General features: G+C 37.9%; 1 protein-coding gene across 4 annotated transcripts in view; it reads left to right on the forward strand.

Annotated features, from left to right (window-relative positions):
• MAGI3 (membrane associated guanylate kinase, WW and PDZ domain containing 3) overlaps positions 1–26,811 on the forward strand; it is a 238,567-nt gene extending 211,756 nt beyond the window's left edge. For 2 of the 4 annotated variants that reach the window (XM_057701797.1, XM_057701892.1), the window contains 6 exons: positions 4,086–4,271; positions 14,184–14,286; positions 15,061–15,187; positions 16,261–16,404; positions 22,159–22,297; positions 23,825–26,810. In XM_057701797.1, the coding sequence (XP_057557780.1) occupies positions 4,086–4,271; positions 14,184–14,286; positions 15,061–15,187; positions 16,261–16,404; positions 22,159–22,297; positions 23,825–24,918 (1,793 nt within the window). In that variant the 3' untranslated portion in view covers positions 24,919–26,810. Of the gene's footprint in view, positions 1–4,085; positions 4,272–14,183; positions 14,287–15,060; positions 15,188–16,260; positions 16,405–22,158; positions 22,298–23,824 lie in introns of all 4 variants that reach the window. The other 2 variants (XM_057701704.1, XM_057701981.1) reach the window with 2 other exon arrangements.
• The last annotated feature ends 613 nt before the right edge of the window (positions 26,812–27,424 follow it).

The following is a 27,424-nucleotide window of genomic DNA, read 5'->3' on the forward strand; positions in this document are numbered from 1 at the left end:
TAATTATAAAATACAAATGAATATAAGATGAGAACCAGCAAATTAATATTTATGTATCATGCTTGTCTGGTAGCTTTATTTTTCCAAGTCAAGTGATAAAAATCTTTGACCACATGAAAATGCACTCTTGCCTTTTCCAGTGGATTTGATTATACCTTGGGTAGTGAGATCCTTTTCGACTAGATGATCACTAAAACCTTAGTAAAAAAGGGAAAACACTTTCAGGGAAGTGTTGTGAGCCAAAGCAATTTGCAGAACTCTTGCTAAAATTAATGCAAGTGTGTAAAAGAAGAAGATTCTGTGACATGGATGAGTTATTACTATAGTATCAGGTCACTGCTCACTGATACTAGTTTCCATTTTCCAAAAGCCGTTGCTATGGTAATGCTCGGAACTGGAGCTGTCACTGATGCTGTGAGGATGATTATGTGGCCTGTGTGTCAGAAAAATAAAAGGAAGCAGCTTTTAGGTGGATTTTATGTTGTATCATTGGAAATCAGTATTTTGAAAAACAACCATTTTAGATAATCATATTCTCATTCTAATACCATGCAGTAATCTCAGGCATTCAGATTAACAAAAATAGTGAAAGATTATTAGTCAGCATGATAAATGCTAACCACTTTTCATACTGAGGATGCTCCTTCTCTAGCACTACAGAAATTATGGGAGAGTCTAGTGTTACTTAAATATGTTTAACATATTTCTATATTTGTTTATATTTAAAATCTATGTTATTACACTTTAATATGTTATATAGTAAACATACTATTTTATTTGCATATATATTTGTTTATCTTTAAAATTTAAAAATCTTTTTATACTTATTTGTTTAAATTTCTTCTTTACTATTTTGATGGTTTTGTATACCATAAATGCTAGGTCTCTATATAAGATAGTGTCATTAAGTGCTGGGCTTTAATAATCAGAAAAACTTGGATTCTAGGCCTGCTTATGTCTTTTAATAGCTGTCTGATCTTGGGCACATTACTTACCCTCCAACAGCTCCAGTTTCCCCTGTGAAATGAGGATGGATGATAACACTTCCTGTCTCGTATGTTGTGAGGATTAAAGGAGATAACACACATGAAGCACTTTGCCTGGACCTTCAATAAATGTTAGCTGCTGTTGCTTTTTTGTAGTTTCTGCTGCCATTGTCATCATCATTATTTATAAAATTGTCATTGCCTCTTGACCTTTTTCTCCTAAAGAAACGTTAAAAAGTTTATCAATATTTGAGTAACGAGATGGGAAAGAAAGCCCAATTAAAATGTAAGATTGAGGCAGCAGCTAATGTGTGGCAGGAAATGAGTGTTTGCAGCTCATTAATTATCAGCCTGAATGGTAAATTAGGCTTAGGGTATCATCAGTGAATTTTATATAAAGTACTTGAGATTTTCAGTCATGGTCCAAAACCAGAATTCGTAATTTCACTGAAGTGCTAGTTAATAATCTCACAAAATTCTGAGCCCTGCAAGCATTCTTCTTGGAACTCCATTTAACTCTTATAGCTAGAAGGATCCTGGGGTGAGCTTACATGAGGAGCTTTCTCTCCCAGACACTGAGCAGTTGCTGCAAACCGCATAACCGTGAAAGTGTGGTTTAGAAAAGAGCAAGCACAGGTGAAAAGGCCAGAAACCTGTCTGTCAGAATAGATCATTCCTTATGGATCTTGTCCTGGTATAGATTGGTATTCTGCACAGTTTAGGCTGTTGGGGTTTTTTTCCCCCCTTCTGCCGAAATTTCTTTTCTGCTGACATTTATCACAAGAAGAGTTCCCAGTAGCATCTCTAATACCAGTTATAAAATCGTGAGATTCTCTACCGTTGACTTTTTCAAAGATCAGGGATCCAGGCCCAGCATCCTTCTTGCCTTGGACCCAGTTTGTGTCAGTGCCACGTGAATGGAGTACTTAGAAAAGACCTCTGTTGAAGATGATAAGGACTTGGCTAGTTTTTGCATTGCCAGTACTTTAGAGGTTTTAGTGTTTCTCTTATCATATACTTTTCAGTTCTGGGTGCAAAGGAGTTCTTTGAGAAAGGGACATTTCCAGTTACCATCCTTTCTTTTCCTGAAAAGAAATGTTTTAAGAGCACTAAAATGATCCCAGCAGCTGGACAAGCCAGTCTGTGAGACAGATTTAGGCCAAAGATGAATGAAGACGGATAAATTGGCTTTATGGCAAATGCCTATAGACTTTGTATACCAACAAAAAGGCAGGACCTCAGACTTTTCCTTAGCCGTGTGTACGCTAAGCAGTTACCTTGAAAACTTCCCAGTCTATTCAGAGAATGTTCAGAAGTTATCTTTCTACTGGTCTGTTTGTTATTTTTAACTATTTTGGTGGTGCCGCTATAAATACCAAGACAGTTAACAATCTGACTACTTTTATCTTCCCTCACCTCGACCACTAACCCTTCAGGAAGTTCTGTACCAAGATTTGCCAATTCCTTTTGACCACGTTGCTCACATGATGAGAGAGGAACCACTGAGACATCAGAGGTTCATCTCATTTGTTGCTTTCCCAAGTCTGAAAAAGCCCCTTTCAGTGTGCCAGGGAGCTGAATGGTTTTCTTCTCTGGGGATATGGAATGAACACTGTGTACCAGTAAGTCTCTTCTAAGAAAGAGAGTAACTAAGATACTGATTTAGAAGGTCACCACAGGGCCACTGTGTGATTCTCTACATGTTCCTGATGTGCCACTTGTACTGTCAGAGCATCAGCTCGTGCTGCACGGCACAGGACATGGCCCACGCTGCTCTGGAGCTTTTCTAATTACTTTGTTTACAGGGAAAATGGTAAATAAGTGCTTGTATAATTCAGAGCTAAAGGGCACTTGCTTCCAACATTGACTTCCTCTTTTTTAAGATAAAATCTCCCACTGTAAATCCTAGAAGAGCCAAGGAATGGCACTCACTTTCCACGGGGACATAAATCATGGCCAAGAGTAACTTCCAGTTCAAATGAAGGTCTATTAAAATGGTCCTAACATACACGTCGATGTAATTCAGAATCACTAGTAAGAAGCCCATTTTACTGTGGAAATTAAACATAATCACAGTGCCATTTAAAAATATTAAATTATCCTTATTCATAACAATCCATATTCAGCAGGAGCCCAAGTGTGTGATAAATATACTGACCTAGGCAAAGAAATTCTTAGAGAACATAGAAGGAACATTTGTTTCTTAATACGAATGCCCCTTACTAAATGGTGAAAGATATTTTGACAAGATTTCCTGAGTCTCTGAGAATTCATTTTAAGGCATAATAACGGTGAAGTGTCTTAATAGTTACTCTAGGAAAGCCTTTAGCGTTATGCTAGAGATATAATAGAACTGCACAGAGCGTCTTTGCAAACGTCTTATGCTCAGCTTTGCGCATTCAGGGTAGGATTTTATCCATAAGCCAAATAATCTTAATGTTGAACATTTAATGTTCTAATTCTACTCAGCTTTTCTAATTAAAAAAAAAAATCTAAAGGCATAAATAAAAGGGATTAATTTTGCTCTAGAAGTAAGTAGGATTCATTTCAGTGATCAGTCATTTCACTGTAACTGGACTTCTGATCAATCTGAGTCCTAAACTTGATTTTGAACTGCATTTATTTACAAGATTCCATGTGGGAGTAAATGCCCCTTCAACAGGACCAAAGATGATCTCATTGTAGCAGTTTCTAAAAGAGCCAAAAAACATGGTGCAGCCTAAACAGCCAACAACAAACAAGAAACATGAGATGTTCTCATTAAGTATCACTGAGGTCAGTAGTCTTTAAACGGGATTGTTAGGATGACAATATAAAAATTGGAAAAAGATTTCTGCTAAGTGGAAAATAGCAAAGGGTTTATGTGCTATGATTGCAACTGTGTAAAGAGTATCTATGAGTGTGGACAAAGAGTGGAAAATACTATGAAAATAGTTGCATTCGGATAGGATGATTACATGTGGTGGTTTTTTGATATATCTTTAAAGAATTTTCTTTAATGTTATTATGTTGAATTTTTGATGATGGTAATAAATCCAGCACTCAGAGATATGTTAAATAATTGAAAAACCTGGGTGTTTGTTTTTTTTTTTCCCGTAGTCATTCCTCATAAAATTGGCCGAGTCATAGAAGGAAGTCCAGCTGATCGCTGTGGGAAGCTGAAAGTTGGAGATCATATCTCTGCCGTGAATGGGCAGTCCATTGTTGAATTGTCCCATGATAACATTGTTCAGTTGATCAAAGATGCTGGTGTCACTGTCACACTGACGGTCATTGCTGAAGAAGGTAAGGAACCATTAGACCTGCGTTCCCCAAACTGATTTGAGGGGCACAGAGCCTACAGAAGGCAGTGGCTTCCTCCAGCGTTGCCAGAATCACTGCGGTGATAGAACCATTTATACACCCTGGAGTCTCATATTTTGCCTTTTCCATTTAATGAACTTAAGAGACAGTTTATTGTAAAGTTGTCAGTAGCTCAAAAAAAATAATGCACCTAGTGAGTGGTGGCCATTTATCTATATGCCAAAAGAGTAAGCACCCAGAGCGAAAGACATTGGTAATACTTCTCAGATCTTATTTTCTTAAAATAATGTCTTTAGTCTCTGCTTGAGTGAGAGAAAATCCTCTAAAGAGTTCAAAGAAAGTCACTGTTGATATCAAGCCTTTCATGTCAGGCCCATGCCATAGTGTGCCTTGCCTTGCGGGCAGGGCTTTGTTCTGGTAGCTGCTTTATAAGTGGGGGAAAGGGAGTACGTAGGAATGGCCAGTAAATAGGGCATAAAACGCACTTAGTGTCTTGCCTTGCTTTAAGGCTGCCTTTGATCATTAAGAATTTCTAATTAGAAACCGTTTTGAATGGCACCAGTTCACGATCTTTGTTTATGAATTACAGGGTAACCGTTACATAACACTCATCTCATTTTTCCTGATTTTGTAAAACTAACGAGAAGCCAAAAGCAACAGAATTGTAAAGGGTCAGTCTTTCATGTTAAAATTCCTTGTACCGTAATGTGTGTTCATGTCCTCCTTTCCCTGCATGATCCTCTAATCTAGTCAGTTTTCAGGTCTTTTTATTCTTGATTCTTCCTTTCTTTTCCCTGCACCACTCACATACATTTGTATGTAAGGTATTACGTAAATCTCCCTTCTGCCCAAGATTCTGTAAGGGGAGATCTCTTTGTGGACGTGAGTTCGTCTGGCTGCTCTCTGAGGCCCTGTCTCGTTCTCAGACTCTGTGACATCCCTGCCTCTGCTCCCAGGCTCTGACCCGCACTCTGCTGGTTCTTCCTTCTGAAGGCCTCCTCTGTGGAAGCTCCAGTGCATCCCCACTCTCTGCACAGAAAGTGTTTTACAATTTTGCTCCCAGCCTGCCTTTTGAATTTACCTCCCAGTTCTTTCCAAATTCTCTCTCTCTCTCTCTTTCTCCCTCTCTCCTCTCCGCCCCCCGCCCCCCCCCCCCCACCTTTTTCTAAATCCTCTTTTGAACTGAGCCTCATTGGCCTCTGTACACGTGGGCTCCTCCACTCAGTCCTGTAGCACTCCTCATCCCTGCAATTCGTTGAGCACTGTTCTTACATCACTGTATCCCTATTAAAAGGGTCTACTCTTTGAAGACAAAGAATATATTACCAATTGACTGTGATACTTGCCAGGCACTCAGTAAATATTTCTTTGAATGAAGGAATGAGTAAATAGATGAATGAGCAAATGAACAAAGTAAAAGTCAGGAGATTTTCAGTACTGTGCCAGTACCTAGCAGAGGCAAGATAGAGGAAGGAAGGCTTTTGACTGACAGAGTTCACTGACACCCATTAGCTAGTTGTCTGACCTTAAACAAGCCACTTAACATTTCTAACCTTCAGTTTTTTACCTGTAGGATGGGAATAATGGTATCTATTTCAGGATCCCACGTGAAGATTAAAGGTGAAAATGTACATCATCTGCATAAGCACCCCAAGGTGCTCGTCTGGTGCTAGCTGTCATTATTTTACCACATCCCTGCCTGGCTGCCTTCCTCATTCAGGTCTCTGCCTGAGTCTCACTGCCTAAGGAAAGAATAACATTTAGGAAGCACTTACTACTATGTGGCAGGCCTTGTCCTAAGTACTTTACATCTGCTGACTCATTTAATCCTCACACTAACCCTACGTGGGCACTATTAATTTCCCATCCTATAGATGAGGAAATGAGCCACAGAGCAATTAGAGAACTTGTCCATAGTCATAAAACTAGTGACAGAACAGGTATTTGAATCAGGCATTCTGGCTCAAGAAGCTGTGCTCCTAACTGCTGTGCCTTCCCTAACTAATCACAGTACCTAAAATAACCCTCCTTCCGCCTGCCCCAGTCTTCCTCTGTTCCCTTACTCAATTTTACTTTTTAAAAAGTTATTAATTAAAAATTTTTTTTATTGACGTATAGTTAACCTACAAAATATTGTGTTAGTTTCACATATATAGCACAGTGATTCAAATATATATGTACATACACACATATATATTCCTTTTTCAGATTCTTTTCCCTTATAGATTATCACAAAATATTGAGTATACTTCCCTGTGCTATACAATAGGTCCTTGTTAATTGTTTTCTATATAGCAGCGTGTATATGTTAATCCCAACCTCCTAATCTATCCCTCCCCCACCTGCCTTTCTCCTTTGGTAACTCTAATTTTGTTTTTTATGTCTGTGAGTCTCTCTCTGTTTTTCAGCTTTAGTTTTCTTCATTGTGCTTATTTCTATCTGAGAGTATTGAACTATGAGTTTGTTTATTGTCATCTCCCCTAATAGAATGTAAAGTCATAAGATTCGTGAAGTTAGAGATTTGTCGTGTTTGGTGCTAAATTCCAAGGGCCTAAAACAGTGTTACCCACATAGTAAGTGCTCAGTAACATTTTTTGAATGAAGGCTTATTGTTACTTAATATGATTTTGGTAAGATTTCTTTATACCATGATGTCTATAGCCTGCTTTTTTTAGCCTTAAATTTGTTCCATGACCCACAAAGAAAAGCAGGCCTCAGTGCCACAGGAAATGACATTTCAGGGTTGTTCTGAAAATGATGTATGTTGTGTACTTATATCACCATGCTTGGCATGCAGTAGTGATAGAAGCTGCTAGAAGTGGTGGAACTAGCAGTACATCAGTGTTTCTCAAACCATATATAGAAGCATCAGTGGTTTTTTCCCCTAGTTCATCACAGACCAGCATTTTTGTAAAATCTGATAAAAATTAAATGAAAAACAAAAATGAAGACAAAATTATTCTGTCAAATCATTATAAAATTTTTACTCAATATCTGTACGCATTTTACTACTGACTAATAGACCACACTTTGAGTAGCCTTGAGACAGAGAAAGAAGTGGTTTCTGTTGCTGAATGATATAATTTTTTTTTTTTTTTCAAAATTATCCTTTATTGTTGATGGTGTTTTCTCTGAGAGGTCGTCAAAATTACCCAGTCGTTTTTCTTTCATTTAAAAAGTAACTTTGGAATTCCCTGGTGGTCCAGAGGTTAGAACTCTGCGCTTTCACTGCTGAGGGCTCAGGTTCAATCCCTCGTCAGGGAAATAAGATCCCACAAGCTGCATGGTGTGGCATGGCAAAAAAAAAAAATTTTAACTTTGACATTCTGGCACAAATACTTCTGGACCTGTCTTCTGGACAATCTTAAGATTTCTTATATAATGCCCATCAGTGTTTAGGAAAAGTAGAAGGATGGAGGGAAACTCCCTAGCAGATCCATGCTTTAAAGTGTGTTTCATATGTAGGTGCAGCCTCTTAAAATACAATCACATTTGACATGTACAATCACATTTCAATGATTACACCTTATTTTATTATACTCTAAGTTTTATTAAACTGTGGGGACACTCAGAATCTTACTTTTCTCAAAAATAGAAAGTGTCCCTTCTGTCCATAAAATCACATTCATGGAGTTTGTAAGCCATCCAGGCTTCTCATTGTATCCCATATAAAGTCTATCAGTTGCACTAAAGAGTCAAGTGAATATTTATAGCTCTACAGCTGTTTTTAGAAATCACACATCCAGATCTATACATCAGGACCACATTCCTTCCCATGTGATACTGCTCCCCGACTCTCCATAAGCCATTCACTGTAAATCAGTAAAAAGTTACCTGGAAAAAGAAAACTTGTTTCCTTCATCTTCTTTTCTCCCTTTTGCTAGATATGATTCAGTATTTGTGCTTATTTTGCCAAGTCATCATGTCAAGGTGTCATGTATAGTATGTAACTCTCAAACATATTCAGGACTCGGGACTTACTCTGTCTCGTGGTATTCCCATAATACTTCCACCTCTTCACCATGGCGGCTCCTTCTCAAGTCTAGAGCATAAACCTACTAAACCTGCTTGTGCTTGCTTATTGTAAAGAAATCTTTAAATTGTATTATTTTTCAAAACTGATTTCTCATGTTGTGTCAGGTCTTGTTCATTTCATTTTTAAGAGTGAACACAAGTTACCAAAGACTACCAAGGACTATATTAGGATGGTTCTGGTAGAGTTGCCATCATTTTTGTTTTGTTTTCCATTTATTTATCTGTTTATTCTCACTTGTCTCCGTTTTCCACTCTTATTTCTCTCACGACTCCTACTGGCAGCTACGCCAGTATATTTTATGTGCCTCTTTTTGTTTATGTCTTTTAAAATACATGTTTGTGTGCGTGTATTTATTCTTTAGTTGTATAAATAGTATTGTGTTATAGATTTTATGCTGGTTTTTTTTCTCGGAACCATATGCTTTCTTTTTTTTTTTTAATGTCACTTTATTGTTACAAGATCTAATCCAGGATCTTGCATGGCATTTAGTTGTTGTATCTTCTTTTTTCTTTTTAATTGAGACATAATTCATGTACTATAAAATTCATTATTTTGAAGTATACAAGTCAGTGGTTTTTAGTACATTCATAAGATTGTGCAGCCATCACCACCAATTCCAGAACATTTTATCACCCCTGTAAGAAACCACTACTCGTTCTTTCTCTATGGATTTGCTAGATATTTCATGTAAACGGAATTATATAATATGTGACCTTTTGTGTCAGGCTTCTTTTCACTTAGCAAAATGTTTTCATGGTTCATCCGTGTTGTAGCATGTCCTTTTTATGACTAATGAATATCCCATTATGTGTACATACATTTTGCTTATTTATTCATTGTTTGATAGACACTGGGTTGTTTCTGGTTTTTTTCTGTTGTGAATAATGCTGCTTTGAACGTTGGTGTGCAGGTTTTTATACAGATGTATGTTTTCATTTTTCTTGGGTATATACCTAGGTGTGGAATTGTTGGGTCATATGGTAACTCACGTTTGACTTTTTGAGGAACTGCTGAGCTGTTTTCCACAACAGCTGCATTGTTTTATATTTCCACCAGTAATGTATGAGGCTTCCAGTTTCTCTATATCCTCACCATTTATTTTCCTCTGTGTGTGTGTGTGTTTAAGCCATTCTAGTGAGTGTGAAGTAGTATCTCAATATGTTTTTGATTTTTATTTCCCTGGTGACTAATGATGTTGAGTTTCTTTTTGTGTTATTGGTCACTTGCATATCTTCGGAGAAATGTCTATTCAAATCCTTTGCTCATTCTTAATTGGGTTGTCTTTTTGATTGTTGAATTATAAGGCTTCTTTATATTCTGACTTTAGATGCATATCAGATACATGGTTTGCAAGTCTTTTCTCCCATTTTGCGGGTTGTCTTTTCACTTTCTTGATATTGTCCTCTGATGCACAAAAATTTAACGTTGATTTGTCTAATTTATCTATCTTTTCTCTGGTTGCTTGTGCTTTTGGTATCATAGTATCATATGCCTTCAGGATTTATCTGAGTTGCTGGGTGAGCATAATTGATTGCTTTTAACTATTTGACTGTTTTCCATACTGTATATTTACCACACATTCCCTGTCCATCCCCCATAGAGAGCCACACTGTCTCCAGCTCCACGTTATCACAAACTATCCTCATACACCTTCATATATGTACCTTATAAAACAGTGTGAGAATTTATTGGAGTGAAGTTGTTTGATCAAAGAGATTGCTTACTTTGACCAAGTATTGTATTATCAGATTGTCCTCTGTAATTACTGCAACCGTCTATACTCCCATCAACTGAGGGCTCCTTCTCGTCACATCCCCACCAATACTCGGCATTCTCCAGCTTTCAAGTTGGCTAGTGTATGGTATGGAAAGTGTTACTTCATTGGTATATAACTTGCGTTTCTCTGCTTACCCATGAATTTAAGCATCTATTTGGATGCTTGTTTGGGGGGAGGGGAGTTCTTTTCTTCTTGCCTCTTCATATTCTTTACTTGTTTTTCTTGTGGGGTTGCTATCTTTTTCTTTCTGATATTTAGAGATTCCTTGTGAATTATATAAGCATTAGTCCAATTTAGTTTCAGAAAATATAAATACCTTTTCCTGTCACCTGCATGTGAACGTGGACTAGGGTGCCCCTCACTATACAGAGAGTCTTAATTTAGATGTCACCAGAGTAGTCAGTTTTTACCTTATGGCGTGTGCTTTCGAAGTTTTATTTAAGATAAGTTATACTTCCCCACCCTGTATCACAGAGATTTTCTCTTCCATTACCATCTACTGGATTTCTAATTTTGCATTTTGCATTTAGATCTTTAATCCATCTGGAGCCTACATTAATATATAGTTTTAGGAGGGATCCAGTTTTATTTTTTTCTTCTTATAGTACCAGCTATTAGATAGTACCAGCTATTAGATAGTACTTCTTTTCCTCATTGATTTGTAGAGCCATCTCTTCTGTATATTAACTTCTCCTTTAAACATGATTCTCCAAGCTCTCTCTTTTATTTTGCTGGTTCATCTATTATTATCTATGTGTATATATCATATATATACATGTAATTTTAAAGTATATAAATATAATTTTTAAGAGTGTGTGTGTGTGTATTATATATTCACAAACACACACACACACACTTTTTAGTCTGTAACTTTATGGTGTATTCTAATATCTGTCTGTTAAGGCAAGTCTTTCACCAAACCCCCACCAAATCAACTAGGTATTCATGAAACTTTCCATGTAAAATTTTAGAGCCAATTATTAAGGTCCTCTAAAAAATCCAACTGCAATTTTTACTGGAATATAGTGAAGATATATTAACTTTGGGGAAATTTATACCTTTAATTAAGTCATCCCACCTAACAATATGGGATATCTCTCCAATTATTCTGGTCATCTTTTCAGTAGAGTTTTAGAAAGTTCTTTCATACGGTTCTTATTTATTCTTAGTAAAGATGATTCCCAATTTATTATGTTTGTTGCTGTAGTTTTAACTACAGAATTTTGTTTCTCCTCTGGTAATGCACTTTCCCTTAAGTAGTTACATACAGAAACTCCAGCAAAAGTTTAATTCTCATTAAGGGAAAGATATGCTTAACCCATTGCTTTACTATTTGAAGAGTTTTCAGATAAAATTTAGAGAGAACATAGGCCTGTTTGACATCATGGAATAAATATTTAACTTTGAGAAGTAGAACATCTTTTAACACAGAAATAAAGTGAAGTTAGGTAGCATGGGTTGAAAGACTAAAAATGAAAAGAATACCAATGATAGGAAGTTTATTTAACTTTGAAGAGGATAATGAAAAAACATGTAACTGAAAGAGTAAGCACCAACTTGTGGTGCTTTCGCCTAACAGTGACATCTCTCATCCTTCGGGGAAGGTAGAGGAAAACTTGAAACTGATCAGCTTATTTATACTATCCTGCTCTGAAGTTACACACCTGTTGCTCTAGCCAAGCTAGTGAAGCCAAAAAAATTATCTCAATGGGACTAATAACAAAGGTACATGTATCTCCCAGTCATCTTGTTGCTGGATGTAATTTTTCCCAGCAGTTTGCATTCCCTTGACAGTAGCCATGAATTTACAGTGACAGAAGAGAATTCAACTCTATAATGGGTACTCAAGTTTAGAGGCAGGTAACTAGAAACTGACGTACCCAGTAAGCAAAGGTGGAAGGACTTCTGGAATTTCTAATGGGCACAGGAATATGAATGAAGTGTGATTGCTGCAGTCAAGGAGTTCACAGTCTAGCAGGGGAGACAGGTATTCACCCAGCTCTGACACAATGTGGTAAATGCTATGAAAACTGTGCTTAAGGAGCCAGGTAGGATTTCACAGAGGATGTGACATTTTGAACAAGAGATGAAGTGGGAAGACAGGAGTGCCAAGTGACAGTTTGGATAGTATCTTATGAGCAATAGAAAGTTGCCATAGGTTTCTAAGCAAGGCTGTGGTGTGTTTCAATGCATGTGCCAGGACTGGAACCCCGGAGGCAGAATAAAGATGAGGTTGGTGGCAAGCAGGTCAGCAAGGAGGCCCATGTAAGTAATCTGTTCAGCTGATTAGGGAAATTAAATTCACGACAGTAAACAAAACTGCAGCAAAGGAATTTCCAGGTCACCCCCTGCCAAAAATAAAAATTAAAAAGAGTTCATGCTCCACTGTCCCTTCTTGGATCATTTGATTTTAAAGAGGAAAGACAACCCTCTGGACAGGTTCTGCGAGGTTGGGCCTCCATCTCTGCGTCTGGTACATGTTGAAATCCATGTAGATATGAGAGCAACAGGCAGTCAGAGCATCAGAAATCCCTGGGGGCTGCCACAGCTCAGCCAGACTTCCTTACTCTCCTCCCGCCACTGTTTCTACTCTGGCCTGTGTTTTCAGAGTACTCTCAGTTACTTTCAGTTCCAAGAAGTTCTTAAATAAGAATAAATTATTTATCTGTTTTTCGTCCCAAGAACTTTGAAGAGAAACAACTTAATCCGAGCCATAAAATAGTGATGTATTTGATGACCCTGAAGTCCCAGCTTCCTCAATAGAAATTGCTTCCTAAACATTCCTATTTCTTGTCTTTCACGTCAGTCTTTCTCTGTTTTCATTATACTCTGGGATTCCGGTTTTATCAGTTTCTACATGTTCTAACCTAAAAATGGCCTCTACGTGGAACATTTTTGCTAAGGTATGTAAATATTTTCAGAATGTATACCTTAAGAGCAGTGTAGCCCCGACCATCTTGATGGCTATGACGCTGACCGCGGTGACCATTGTAACAGAAACATTTTCATAGTGAGTACGATATGCCAGGCGCTGTGCTAAGCACGGACATCTATACCTGCGCTAAACCGGTAACCCCAACGAGGTAGCTGTAATTCCCTTTTTATAGATGAGATGATTAGAAGCACAGAGCATTTAAGTAATTTGTTCAAGAGCACATAGCTAGTAAATGATGGGATCTGGCTTAAACCCCATGACTCTTGCTCCAAACTTCATGGTCTTAATCATTATTCTGTGTTCTCTCTCTCTGATATTTTAAATATCCTATGTTTTGAAATTTGGGCAGGATAAAACATTAGAAACCTTCAGCTTTAAAAACATGAGTCTGACAACCTTAAGAGTGTCTTTTAACTGTCATCTTCCATGAATTGGCATCTAGTTCTAGATGTAAGCAGTTACTCTGCTTAGTTACGAAATCCGCCTTCAGAGAACAACAGGAGTTCTGGAACTGTTGAGGATGATACAGAAACAAATGTTCCTTTTTTCATTTACGTTTGTGCTGTTAGAAAATAGAATCAGTAAAATCTTTATAAACATTTGTCAACACTCACGATGATTTTATAAGTTTGTCTTTGATACTAGAGTTAAGTGAGATAACCACTGCTATATTAAAGATGCAGGTTAAAGATATGTGTGTAGTTTCCAGACTGACCTCTGTGTTCCAGCATTCCTGAGACCTGTCTTTGTTATCTAGAGTAGCTTACCAGTTTTGAGGAGTGCTCTCTGGAAACCCATAAACAGGTTACAAGATGGTTCCCGGAGCTCAGTCCTCTAGACAATATCACAGCATGTGTTCGCTTCTGATTTTCATGTTGTGTGGACGACCACAACAAAGGTGAAAGAGGGAAAGTGCATGCAGTAAGAATGATTCCTGTTCTCTTCAAACGTAAGCATCAATCAGAAGCCACAGGGAAAAGCCGTTAGCGTTCCAGCTGCAGACAGCTGACAACAGTGCTGCCCGTGTGAATTCACCGCCGTCGCGAAAGTGATAACCACTTGTTACCGTCTCGCTTTCACAGATCCACTTGGCCTTCACATTTTTATGTACAAATTCTTATTTCTCTTGTTTTTGCCTTTGAACAGAGCATCTTGGTCCACCATCAGGAACAAACTCCGCCAGGCAGAGCCCAGCCCTGCAGCACAGGCCCATGGGACAGTCACAGGCCAACCACATACCTGGGGACAGGTGGGGCTGCTTTTCTCAGGTTCGGGGTTTTTTCTCTCCTCGTCTCCCCACTTTTCATCACTGCCCCCTACCCGTCTCCACATAGTTATGCAGAAGCCAGCTGGTGAGGTCAAAATGAGACCTCCACTCCCTCCAGTTCCTCTGTTCCTTCCTCCCCCTTCCCAGCCCCACCCAGGCCACAGCGTAACCATCCAGTCCTGCTGACAGGTGGGGATTAGAAAGAAGTGACAGTAGCACCTACTCTGTGGCTCTTGGTCCTCACAGTTTTGATAGGGAAGCCCCAGACCCTACGCATTGCCGTCTTCTCAGACTACCTGAGCAGTATCTGTGCATATTTCTTTCCTCTTTTGTTGAAAATATAAGTCATGAAACAAAAAGTAAATTTCCAGAAATTCAGCATCTTCACGGGCGTTGGTGCTGCAGAAGAGCCATTTCTCACTGTGACAAGGTCAGCTTATCTGCCCTCCAGTTCAGTGACTTGAGTGCAGTTTTCCTTGATGTAAACTGCACTGAGATGCCCTTAAAACAGCAACAACAAAAAGCTAAACAAAAAAACAGCATGGGGGTGTTTACAGACTTTAAGCCATGCTGGAGTTAATGGCCAGTCTTTGCCTGGCATCCCTCTGCTTCTAGATACAGTCTGTCTTTATAGCAGTTTGTCAGAGGGCGAATGGCAAGATTCAGCCCTTAAAGGAAAAGAAATTGATCTGCCTTTACTTTTAGTCTGTTTTTCATTTTCTCAGTTCAGAGAGTGACTTGATTTCTCTCCTGTAGAAGTGCCACAGAAGGTGAAATTGGAAAAGACGTCTCCACTTCTTACAGACATTCGTGGTCTGACCACAAGCACCTTGCACAGCCTGATACTGCGGTGATTTCAGTCATAGGCAGTCGGCACAATCAGGTAACAGAGATTCCCCCCAAATGCAGACTGTACTTTTCAGTTGCTCAGTCACTGACCCTGATGAATTTTAATTGCACATCAGTTCAGATAAATTTTTTTCCCCAAATTGATCATTCTTAAGGACCTACTCTGTGTTTGGCATTCTGTTAGTGTCCACGAGAGAACGTAAAGAGTGAAAGAGCAGTTTACCCTCTATTGGAAAAATTTTATCCCTTAGTTAAGTACGTAGAAATAGCAGTGTTTTAGCTAGCCAAAGTAGAATTTGGGGTGGGTTTTTTTTTTTTCTTTCTTTTTTCAGGAAAATTAGTCAAAATCTGCTTGAAGGAAACACCATCCAAAATTCTGCTCTCTGATTGTTCTGTTGCACATTGACCAACTAGTAGAGAAGACATGTAATCTTCAAATTAATTTAGGCTGCATTTATAGAAATTAAGTAGCCTTTTGACCAAAACTTATATTCCTTCCTCCTGATACAGAAATGCATATTGATATCATATAATATCACTTATATGTGGAATCTAAAAAATAGATACAAATGAACTTATTTACAAAACAAAAATAGACCCACAGACATAGAAAACACTTATGGTTACCAAAGGGGATAGCGAGGCAGGGAGTAGGGGATAAATTAGGAGTCTGGGATAACATGTATACACTACTATATATAAAATAGGTAAACAACAGGGACCTACTGTATAGCACAGGGAACTGTACTCAATATCTTGTAATAACCTACAATGGAAAAGAATCTGAAAAAGAATAGTAACTGAATCACTTTGCTGTATACTTGAAACTAACACAACATCATAAATTAACTAATTACAGTTAATTAAAATTAACTGTAATTAAAAAAATCAATTAAAAACCAGTGAATTAACCATTTAAAAAAATTGAGGCCAGCAATTTTTTCTCTTTTACAGTTTTTTAAAGACTGTAAAAGAAAAAATCAATTAAAAACAAAAGTGCACATTGAAAGTATAAATCATTTCTTCCAGCCATAAAAGTCGCCTTTCCTCAAACATTAAATAAAGCAGTCCACGCAAACATGTTTTTCTTATGTTCTCTCTCTCTAGAGCCTTGGTTGTTACCCAGTGGAGCTGGAGCGAGGCCCCCGGGGCTTTGGATTCAGCCTCAGGGGCGGGAAGGAGTACAACATGGGGCTGTTCATCCTGCGTCTCGCTGAGGATGGTCCTGCCATCAAAGACGGCAGAATTCACGTGAGTTGGCTTCTGTCTGCAACCTTTGGTTCTGGCTCCAGACTGGAAACTTCTGAAAATAGTTGATTAAGGGAATGCAGAAACCTGCTGAATCTATGAAGCAAAATTTTCCCTCACTAAAACCTGAAAGGCAAATGCTTGTCGTGATTTCGTTTCCTCTTTGCAGGGTGCTGCACTATATCACAGTTAGGCTGCTTGTGCTGGCTCGACTTTGGTCAGTAAGAAAAAAATCAATTTTACTTACATAGGAAACATTCAAGGGCAAATGGATTAATAAATAAAATATACTTTCATCTTATTAAAAGTCTTGGGAAAGCCAGGATGAAACAGAATCATCGACTTCTTGCAAGAAACAATAGTCCCAGGATTTTTTTTTGTCCCTCTTAGCTACTTCTAGAGGGAGCCAGAGATCAAAAAGCATGACTCTCCCAACCTTTATTATCACTTGCAGGACTGGAAAATCCTATCAGCAGTGTTCTAGCATAGGCCTTCTCAGCTCTGAAACACTGTAGCTTTGTGTGTAGCATGGAGGCCAGGTTGTTTATGGACCTGCGGAAGATACTTTCCTTCCTTCTCTGGCTGGTACTTAGAGGGTTCTTACACAGAAGGTATTTGCTAGCCTCAATTTTTTTTTTAATAGTTAATTCACTGGTATTCAGTTAGATTATATGCTAAAAATTTTTTAAATCCAGACAGCTGTTCTCCTACTACTCAAGAGAACTTTGGACTTCCTCCCTCTACTACTAATAGGCCTCAGGGAAAGAGAAATTTTTCTTTTTCTTCTTTTTTTTCCCTCTCTCTTTTTACTTTTAACTAAGTAAACTAATTAGAAAGGCAAATGACCTTGGCAAATTATTAGATGGTATATTCTAATAATGATTAGAAAATTCTTCTGGGTGATTGCAATTTTGAAGTATCCACATCACTGCTCCACTCCCATCACTCATTTCATAAACATATATTGAGTGTTTGCTTTACCCAGGGATTTATACATGATAATGACCTCGAAACAAGATACCATCTTTCTCTAAAGGACTAGACTTTTGTACAAGTTCAAAGAAGGTGAATGTGAGTAGAGAAGATTTCGTAGGATAGGTGGTATTGACAGTCAATGGGATTTCAATAGGGAGAGATTAAGAAAACATTCCAGGCTGAAGAAATGAGCAAAGGGGTGAAACTAAGGAAGTACATGTCCTATATAGGGAACTGCAAGTGGTCAAGTTTACCTAGAGTCTATTTGGAAAATACATAGGGGAGCAGAAGAAAATGAGACTATGAAAGTAGGATGAGTCACCAATGTGTAGGTCCAAGACAGTGGAAAGTCACAGAAGGCTTTTGAGCCAAGAGTTCCTCCTCAGAGCAATACACTGGTAAAATCAGTCTCTTGGTGTGTAGGATGGTGGAGGGGATAGGGCTGGCTATAGTTTAGGCATCTAGTCGTGGTGGTGGGAGTGTAACTTGAATGGTAATACTTTGGGTGGAAGATAAGTGATGTGTGTGGGATCAACTGTTAATAAAGAAAAGACCAGTTTAGATGACTAACAAGTATTAAATGAGTGAAGGATGAAGGAAAAAAAGAGTAAAGGATGGCTTTAGAGGCTTCACCCGGCCTGTACTAAGAAAAAACATTAGGGAGGCCAGTGGAAGAAAGGATTTGGCAAAGAATGACGATGTACTAAGTTGTAGTCGTGTTGAAGGACCAGCTGGTTGAGCAGGTGTAAATATTTAGCAGGCAGTTAGGACAAGAGGTAAAGTCCCAGATTGTGACATTACCTAGACAGAAATGATGATTGATGCCTTTGCCATAGATGCATTCGCTAAAGGAGAAGATTTAGACAGCTGTGGACCAGGGGCAGGACTCTGGATAAGGTCTGTCATTAGTGGACCAGCGAAGGTAGAGAAAAAGGGGAGGGTGAGAACGCAGAGCAGCAGAAGCAGAGCTGGAGGGTGTGGATGGCAAGCAGAGGGGCTGACGGCCGAAGTCTTGGTGTGACTGAAGCTGAGCTGCTGCCTCTCGCCCCAGTTCTCTTTCTTGTAGAGACAGTTTAATAAAGTGGGGAGAACATGGGTTTGGAAATCAAGACAAGGATCGAACTCTAGTTCTGCCACCTTGCAGCTGTGCATAGTTGGGTAACTTCTCTGAACCTCAGTTTCCTAATCTGCAAAACACAGACCTGCATGTAAAATACATGGCCCAAGTAAACTTCTTAGTTTTAGTAAGAGCTGTTTGAGGCACTGTTTATGGGGATGGCATACTTATTTCTGGTTTTCTTGGTCCTTTTTCTCCTCTACTCCCCACCTTTTAAAAAAAAAATCCGTTTAAGTCATTTAAATCTGGAGTTTTAAAATAATCTCCCATTGTATGTTGTATCACAAAAATCCAGTTAAACCAACTAGGATATAATTGAAATGTTGGTTTTAAATATAACCCTCGGATACACTAATCTCACCAAATAAAAGGCAAGGAGGCCTTAAAGGATTCTAAGTCTACTTCTAAAAACATGTTATTCTTTATAATGAACAAAAACTTTAGAATTCTGTGATTAAATCAGCTTTAATATAAAAAAGAAACTCTGAAATTTGAAAACAAAAGCAAATAAGCTACTACTGCTATGTCCAGGTTTGTTCTAAACTCTAAGAAAGTAAGTCAGCTTTTCAGAGAATTATTTTTCTGGCTACTAAATTGTCAAACTCTTGACTTGGTGTAAGGATCATGGAAGCTTTGCTGTAAATGACAACTTTCTCAGCGGCCACTGCCCCAAAAGATGAGCGTTTATCTCCAGATGACACTTGCGTGTGAAGGCACCTGAGCATCCTGTCTGCCTCCCCTCTTGCCTCTCTCCTCTTCTCCCATGTCTTTTCTGTTAGGCTAACACTGTACTTTGTGTCCTGTACCTATTACTCCAGTATCTTCAGCACCTGAGGTAGTGCCGTGAATATTGATAGTAGATGTTCCATAGATATTTGCTGAAAGAACAGACTGCACAGTTAATATTTCTAGATGAGAGAATTAATTTTTTTAATATTTCAGGTTAACTCCCAAAACGTATTACTGGGTAGACAGGACGTGAGCTATATGAAGGAATAAGCAAACAGTGTACAACAAAATATTAACTTTTAATATAGATGGAAAGGTGTTGAGCGGATCTGTAAATTTAGTGAGTCTTCCGCTGGTCCTTAAATCCTGTTACGATTTAGAGAGGAGGGGAAAAAAGGTCCTGGGCTAAGGGAATGAGAGATCAGCTGCATGGAAAAAGTTCATGTTAGGGAATAGTGTTGGACTTAAATATTTACCATAGAACAGAATCAGATTAAGAGTCTGCTATCTTCCAGACCATGTTTTCACTTATATTAGCTTTTGTCTCACAAAACCTCTGTGAGGTAGGTGCCATTATCCCCACTTGCAGATTAAGACTGAGGCTCAGAGAAACTAAGTCATAGCCACAGAGGGACCCGGGTCTGTCGTCCCTCAGCCTGGTCTGTGTGCTTTCATGTCAGGTCATGATCGTGTCATTTGAACTCAATTCCTTTGGGAGGCAGAAAGGTTCTTAACAGGTTGTAAGATGCTGTAAGCAATATGTTAGAAATATTGTTTAGTCATTTTAACATTTTAGTGGATGTTGTTTTAAAAACTGCAAGACCACCTTAAAAGTGACTTTTTTTTTTTAAAGGAACATGATTTTTCTCTATCCTTCTTCCTACTTTTCTCCTTTTGATTCTCCTATTCTAATTTTTTTCTCCCCCTTTCATTTCTCTCCTCTCTCCTCTCCTGTGTCTGCCACAATTCTAGTTTTCAATAATACAAAAGCCTGACCTTGAACCTTTATTTTTATTATCAAAAGATATAGTCCCCATTGTGTGTATTTTTATCACATTTAAAATTTTTAAAGTAACAAACTTTTAAAAGAATCTTTACATTTCCCTCTCAAAGGTGTGATTTTTTTTCTTTCGCTTTGTAGAGTCCAGTCTGGAACCTTTCCCCTTCTGAGGGCCTCTCTACCATAAATCTTAAATCCGTGGCTTTCCTCTCCTTCACCCTAATTTTTTACGTTAAACAAAAATGACACCTGGTGGCAAATCTGTTCAATTACAAGTTTCACTTCAGTTTACTTGTTGTGCTGAAAGAATAAGAAATATACAAGTTTGGACAGAGAATTTAAGCCAAAGAATATAACTGAAATGAATTAAAACCTCAGTCACATTTTTACAAGGTGTACCCAAAGCATGCTCCAGGTAGTATCTACATTTCCATTTCTCTAATTACCAGAGGGTTTTATATCTGGTGCTAATTTGTCATCTGTGTTTCCTCATGAAAATGTACAATCACTTATTAAAGGGAATCTGGGTACTGACTTCTGTTTCCCTTATATACCTATTCTGGATATAAGGGGTTTTATGAATTATGTTTACTACTTTTTCTCCATCCTGTTATGTTTATCATCATCTTTGGGTTTGTTTTTTTGGTTTTTTTTTAATTTTTTTTTTCCACTTTATGTATTAAATCCACCTATTTTGTGATATCATCCATTTCTTCTCCCTCATCTTTTTTTTTTCATAAATATGCAATAAAATTTGTTCTATTTTCTTAGTTTGCTTGAAAATTTTTCGCACTGTATAGAACAGGGTGCCGTCTATAGTTAAATCTTCATCCTGATACACTTTAAAATTTTTTCGGAAAATCAGAAAATAGATCATTTGAAAATTAACATTTATTTGTGCTTGGTGTATAACTATGTTTCTAGCTCATTAATTCCCCCCAATAACCCCAGGAGGTAGGTGGGTACTAATGTTATCCCCACTTAACAGAGAGGAAAATGAGACCACTCTGCTAGGATGAGGTCAAGCCAGGAGTGAACCACAGACATTATAATGACTCCAAAGCCCAGCTTGCAAGCCACTGTGCTCTGCTGCAGCTCTGCATACCTACCTGCCTCTGTTAAATGACTGCTGCGTCCTCTTCTGTTACGTCTGCATTGTTTTATTTAGTAAGCTCTTACAAATATTTGAATTGCTTTTTGGAATTTCAATAATTGTCCGTTATTCAGTTTTTCTGTTTCGAAGCCCTTCGGTTGTTTGTCACCTTGAAATATAGTTTAAAATCATTACCAGCATTATCTTTAGTCAGATCCTTTGCAAAAGTTATAATTTACTCATTCATATTTTTCCTTTTTCTTTTCAAATAACTACAGACAACATTTCTAGTAAATAGCAATGGTACTAAGGCATTTTGTCCTGATCCCTAGGGAAATCACTGCACACTAAAGTCATTTAGTGTAATTTGGTTTTAAATAAGTATTCATATTAGTATGAATTTCTCCAAGCTGAATTTTTTTAGAGTTTAATCTATAAATGTTACATGTAGGTAATGCCTCATATATACAGGGCATAGCAGTAATACAAAGGAAGGAATGGGCAGTTCTCCCTGGAGGCCAGGATAGGCTTCAAAGATGAGGAGCCACCTGCCTAGGTTTTAGATATTCAGCGCAAGTCAGAAAGTATCTTTCACAGGTGGATTAATCAGAGGTAGCGCTGTGGTATCATGTGGGTCATAGAGCCTTCACCTCTCCCACCACTTAACCTCTGGTTGAAAACTTAGACTTTGATTCTTGACTTTAAGATGCCCAGATCCTGCTTACATATTTTACAAATGAAAGGCAGTCAGTCATTCAGCAGAGCTGGGTGCCTCTAGGGATGACAGAACAGAACTGAAGGAGGATGTATAGTTTCATGTTTCTGTGAATGTTCCCTGTCTAGGTTGGTGACCAGATTGTTGAAATCAACGGGGAACCTACACAAGGCATCACACATACTCGAGCAATTGAGCTCATTCAGGCCGGTGGAAATAAAGTTCTTCTTCTTTTGAGGGCAGGAACTGGCTTGATACCTGACCATGGTAAGTAATGTAGCTCACCTGTAGCTGAAAAGCTGAGAATGTGTTAGGGAGGGGGCAGCAGAAGGAAAAGGAATATCTACTTGGAGGGGCAGATATTTTACTAGCAAATTCAGAGGTAACCACCAGAACCATCTAAAGTTAGTTACATAGCATAGTTCATATAAATAATAACAATACAAAATAAGTGACTTTGTATAGCACTTTTGTTAGAATAGAATATATATGTTAAGCTAGTTTCAACAGAAAACAGTTGCTTTTGGAAAGAAATGTGCCTGTAAAGACACAAGAACATTAGAGGCAAACGATTTTAATGTCATGAAAAACATTTGAAATCTCTTCAAATGTTTTTTTTTCCGTATAGTAAGATGAGTTTCTTTCTTAATGAACAACAATAAGAAGTTTAGGGTTTTCTGGTTATTTGTCAAAAACAAGTTACTATAGCCCTACCTGGAGACAAGGAGTTGGACCTGGGACCACTTCTGTAGTCCTGTTACTGATCTTAAACTTCCTTGGTTTCATTGTATGTTTTTTAAATATCACAATATTTGAAAATCACTGTTTTTCAACTGAGTGCACTAGTCTAGAAGCACACCACCACTTAGTCCTCGTCCCTTCCGGTTTCCTCCCTTCCCCCCATAGAGTTTTTGTGGGGTAGGTGTAGACGTGACCTCCTACAGTCCCCTTCCAGACTATAATTCTCTGACTGTATTACCTTCCACCATCTGCTTGTAAACCATACATCCCCAGTGACACCTTTGCTAACTGCGCTATGATGTTTTTTTACACAGTCCTAGGCTTTTTCTCTTCCTTCTTCAGGTTTGGCTCCTTCCGGTCTGTGCTCCTACGTGAAACCTGAGCAACATTAAGGCTTTCAGGGCTTTTCTTGGTCTTTCCTTAAAAAGATTTGGTAAATTTGCATGTCTTGTAAATCACTTCCTTCTTTTTTTTTTCTTTTTAATTAAAAATGATGCTATTAAATACATCTACTTCTATCTTCTGCACTTTTCAATTTCCTTTTGACATTAAATTTGACAGTTTAATGCAAGAAAATTATTTACAAATGCCCATGAACTCCATTCTGGTTACCACAGTTTGGTCTCTTTTATTAGTGATTTTGGCAAATCCTTAAGCTATATCCATCAATAATAGCTAAATTAGTAACCTCCTTGGACCAGGTAATTTGGTCCAATTTTATTATTTGTTTAAGTTTTTTATTGGGCTTTTACTATTTATAAAGAATTTACACATCATATATTATTGTACCTATTATACAAAAGTAATTGGAAAAATGAATACTATTATTTTGTGTATATATATATATAAAACCACCACCCTTCATGTACAAGTATAGCTGTCTGTATACATCTGCCTTTATAGAGAGAGATCTAAACATACATAAACTTTATAAAATACTCAGGCTGTTTAAACAGTCAGTAAAATTCAAATGGCTATCAAAGTTCAAAACTTAATTGTTCCTATTTATAATTCTAAAATTTAATAATGTTCTACTCAAATCACTTTTTTTAGGTGATTGGGATGTTAATAACCCTTCATCTTCCAATGTGATTTATGATGAACAGTCACCATTTCACCCATCTTCACATTCTGCTTCCATATTTGAAGAGTCTCATGTACCAGTAATTGAAGAATCTTTGATGAGAGTTCAGATATGTGAAAAGGCAGAAGAATTAAAGGACATTGTGCCTGAAAAGAAAAGCACTTTAAATGAAAATCAGTCTGATATAAAACATCAGTCTCTTCTCCATAAAAATGTGAATAAAAGGGATCCACCCAACAGTCATGGGCACAGTGATAAGAAAAATCTCTTGAAAGTAGAAAATGGTGTCACACCAAGAGGCAGATCTGCTAGTCCCAAAAAGTCAGCCAGTCGATATTCAGAGGAACATTTAGAAAAGATTCCCAGTCCTCTAAAAAATGACCCCAAAAGAAGGCCCAGAGATCGATCACTCAGTCCGAGGAAAGGAGAGAATAAAAGCAGTCAGATCAGCACCAGGGCGGCTCCTGGACAAGATCTTTGTAGAAAAACCAGAGGACGGTCTGCAAGCCCGAAGAAGCAGCAAAAAACTGAAGGCAGCAAAGACCAATCAAATGTGAACCGAAGAGTAGGGGGCCATGCTAGCAACAGTGCTGAGCAGGTCTCAGAAGGGAAAGAAAGGTCAGGTGTTATCAGGAAAGATACAAATCAGAGTCAGCCTGGAAAAAACAGAACCAGGTCTCCAGAGAAAAAAAGCAAGAGAATGGATGAAAAGTCTCTTCCATCCAAAAAGACAAACACTACTAGTAGAGCAGTATTGGAAGATGAAAAAGGAAAGAAAGCAACCTTAGGAGAAACAAGTTCTAGTAAAGATAAAATAGGAGAAAATGTCAAAATATCAGAAAAGAAGCTGAAGCAGGAACCTGAAGAGAGAATGGTTTCAAACAAAATAGAAGATCACAAAAGAAAAGAACTAGAGGCAGCTGACAAAAACAAAGAGAGCGGAGGGTTCAAACCTGAAAGTGGTTCTCCTGCTAAGAAAACACCAATAACTCCAGGGCCCTGGAAGGTGCCAAGTGCAAGTAGAGCCACAGGCACTACTGGTGTGCCTGAGAAGCGGCTGTGACCTTTAGTATAAGACAAAGAAAAACAAGTTGTAATATTTTCTTACTAAAAAGCAGCATTCCCCCCCAAATCATTTTTTTGGAAATTCTGAAACACACATAAGTATGTTTTAATTCCAGCATCAAGTTGCCTAGGCTGCATGAAGGGCCTGCAGGATTGCTAAGAACCCACTGTCCCCCTGGCTGGCTGCCCCCCTTGCGCTCAGGAAGGAGCCGCATCCACGTGCTCGTCGGACACGCCCCACTCAGGCCGCCCAGCTCGTCTTCATGAGTGTCTGAACAAACAACATGCTGATATTCACAACGTGGTCACAACTCACTTTATATTTGTGCCAAGTTATCTACTGTATCATGTCTACTTTATCCTTCTCACTCAGATATTTCCACAGTAATGAAAAAAACTAGGTTTGGCTTGGAAATTGATATTCTCAATAGCATGTTGCATGTTTACAGAGAGAAATATTTGAGCCCTTGTAAAAGAAGAGATTGTTATCTCATCATTAAAGGTGGCAGTTGCCTCTCCTAACAGCTACTGATGACGTCCCCGTTTAAAACTCCCAAACATCACTACTGGAAAGAAAAAAATGTAGTCAAATATTGACTTTCTTATGGTTGTTTATTTTAATTCGGCTGGATGAGGTATTTCAAGTAACTGTTAAAGATATTATTTACAAATGAATGTTTAATGAGAAAGTACTTTAAGCGATTAAGAGTTCACCTCCTGCTGTGTTTTCCAACCCTAATGTGTTATAGCATCTCAGATCACCCTTTTATTTCAGTTATTTTATTATGAAACCACAAAGAAGCTTGTGGAAATATTGCTTATTGCGATTTGAAGAAAAAACTAGCAAATTTCTATTTCTGGATATTTTGGCTGAAGCAACTACTAAGTCATTAGTCAATACAGAATATATATTTGAAGAGGGACTTAATCATGAAACCAGTTTCACAGTCCATTGCCAGATGAAGTACCAACTCATCTGGCAGCAGCTGTACAAGTTTGGGTGTTCAGAAGCAGAACCTGTGTGAGACCAGCTCAGCAAGTGAGGACAAACGTGGTGGTAGACAGTCCTTGCTAGATCTTATTTAATTTTAATTTCTAGCTATGTTCGCTTCTTTAAAAACAAGAAAGGGAGAATAAACATCTTTTTAGCTTGTACAAATTTGCAGGATTCTTTTTTAAAGTCTAATTAAAGATGTTTGTTGGAAGGTGGAGACAGTTTTTAGCTCCATAAAATAGATCCGGGTTTTTCAGCCCCCGGAAGCAACATTCAGTAGCATCTATAAATAAAGGAACATTCTCAGAATAAAACCATTTTCTGGAATATTTGAACACACTTGTTCTGTCACCCTGGGTTCATCTTGTTATTGTGAAACACATCATGTCCAGGTCCTGCCCTCTCAGAGTCTGACTGTGAAATTCTTTACTATAACAACTAAATCTGCCCCTGTAGATAAGACATGCTACCCAGAGTGAGATTTTTGAAATCCCCTTTTCATCCAGAACTATATTTACCCATCTGTTGTAACTACATGAATAGAGAAAAATTAGAAGGCTTGATAAATGCTAAGAATTTAGTACCACAGAAATGATTTATTTTCCCTATAGTCCACAATTAGTGATAAAAATCCTATTTTTATTGTTAACTGTGACATAACTTTGATGTCTTCTGTTGTCAGTCTGATGTGGCTCTTTCCTTTCTGAGTAACCTGTCATTGTACTGATTCTATACAGACTTAGCAATGTGGCCTTGGAATGCTAAGAAAAATATGGATATACTGGTTGTAAATGTTTATATATTGTACAGTACCTTTATATATACACTTGAGGTTCTGATTAGAGAAAGAGATCTGTAAATCGCTCGTTATTTTTTATATAGATATTAAAAACAAAAAACAAAAATCAGTTCATGGCCTGCATTTCTTTAACTGTCAGGTGTATGTAATGTTCCTTTTTCTATCTGTGGAGCTAATTCTCATCATGGTCTGAGTCCTCAAATAGATTTTTATCCCTACAAGTAACAAATATTCAAAGTCCTACATTCAGAAAGACTCGTACAATGATGACTTTACCTGTATAGCTATGCTTTTATCTATACGTAAAGCTCAAAATTGGTTTGAGTTGAATATCACTATACCTACATCATACCTTTCACTGTAAGGAAAATAGCTTTGCATAATTTGCTGCCCCCCAAAATCCTTTCTTACACTGTCAGGGAGAGAAAAGACTTGTCTTACTGGAAATTGTCATTAGACAGTGTAAGTCCAGTTACCACAAGGTCACAAACTCATCAGACTCTGGCATTTTACATTATTTTAAAAGCATTTTATTTACTATAGGTTGTACTTAACTTGTAGAGTGAGGTATTCTGACTTGATTTCACTGAAATTCTTGCTAAGAATAATGCCTAAAACCTGGTTCAAGACCATGGTTAACTGAATACTCTTGAGAAGAAAAATTAAATCCCGCCTGCCATTACTGAATTCACACTGAAAAGACACCCCAGC

Source organism: Hippopotamus amphibius, chromosome 1 (genome assembly GCF_030028045.1).
Source record: "Hippopotamus amphibius kiboko isolate mHipAmp2 chromosome 1, mHipAmp2.hap2, whole genome shotgun sequence".
Lineage (NCBI taxonomy): Eukaryota > Metazoa > Chordata > Mammalia > Artiodactyla > Hippopotamidae > Hippopotamus > Hippopotamus amphibius.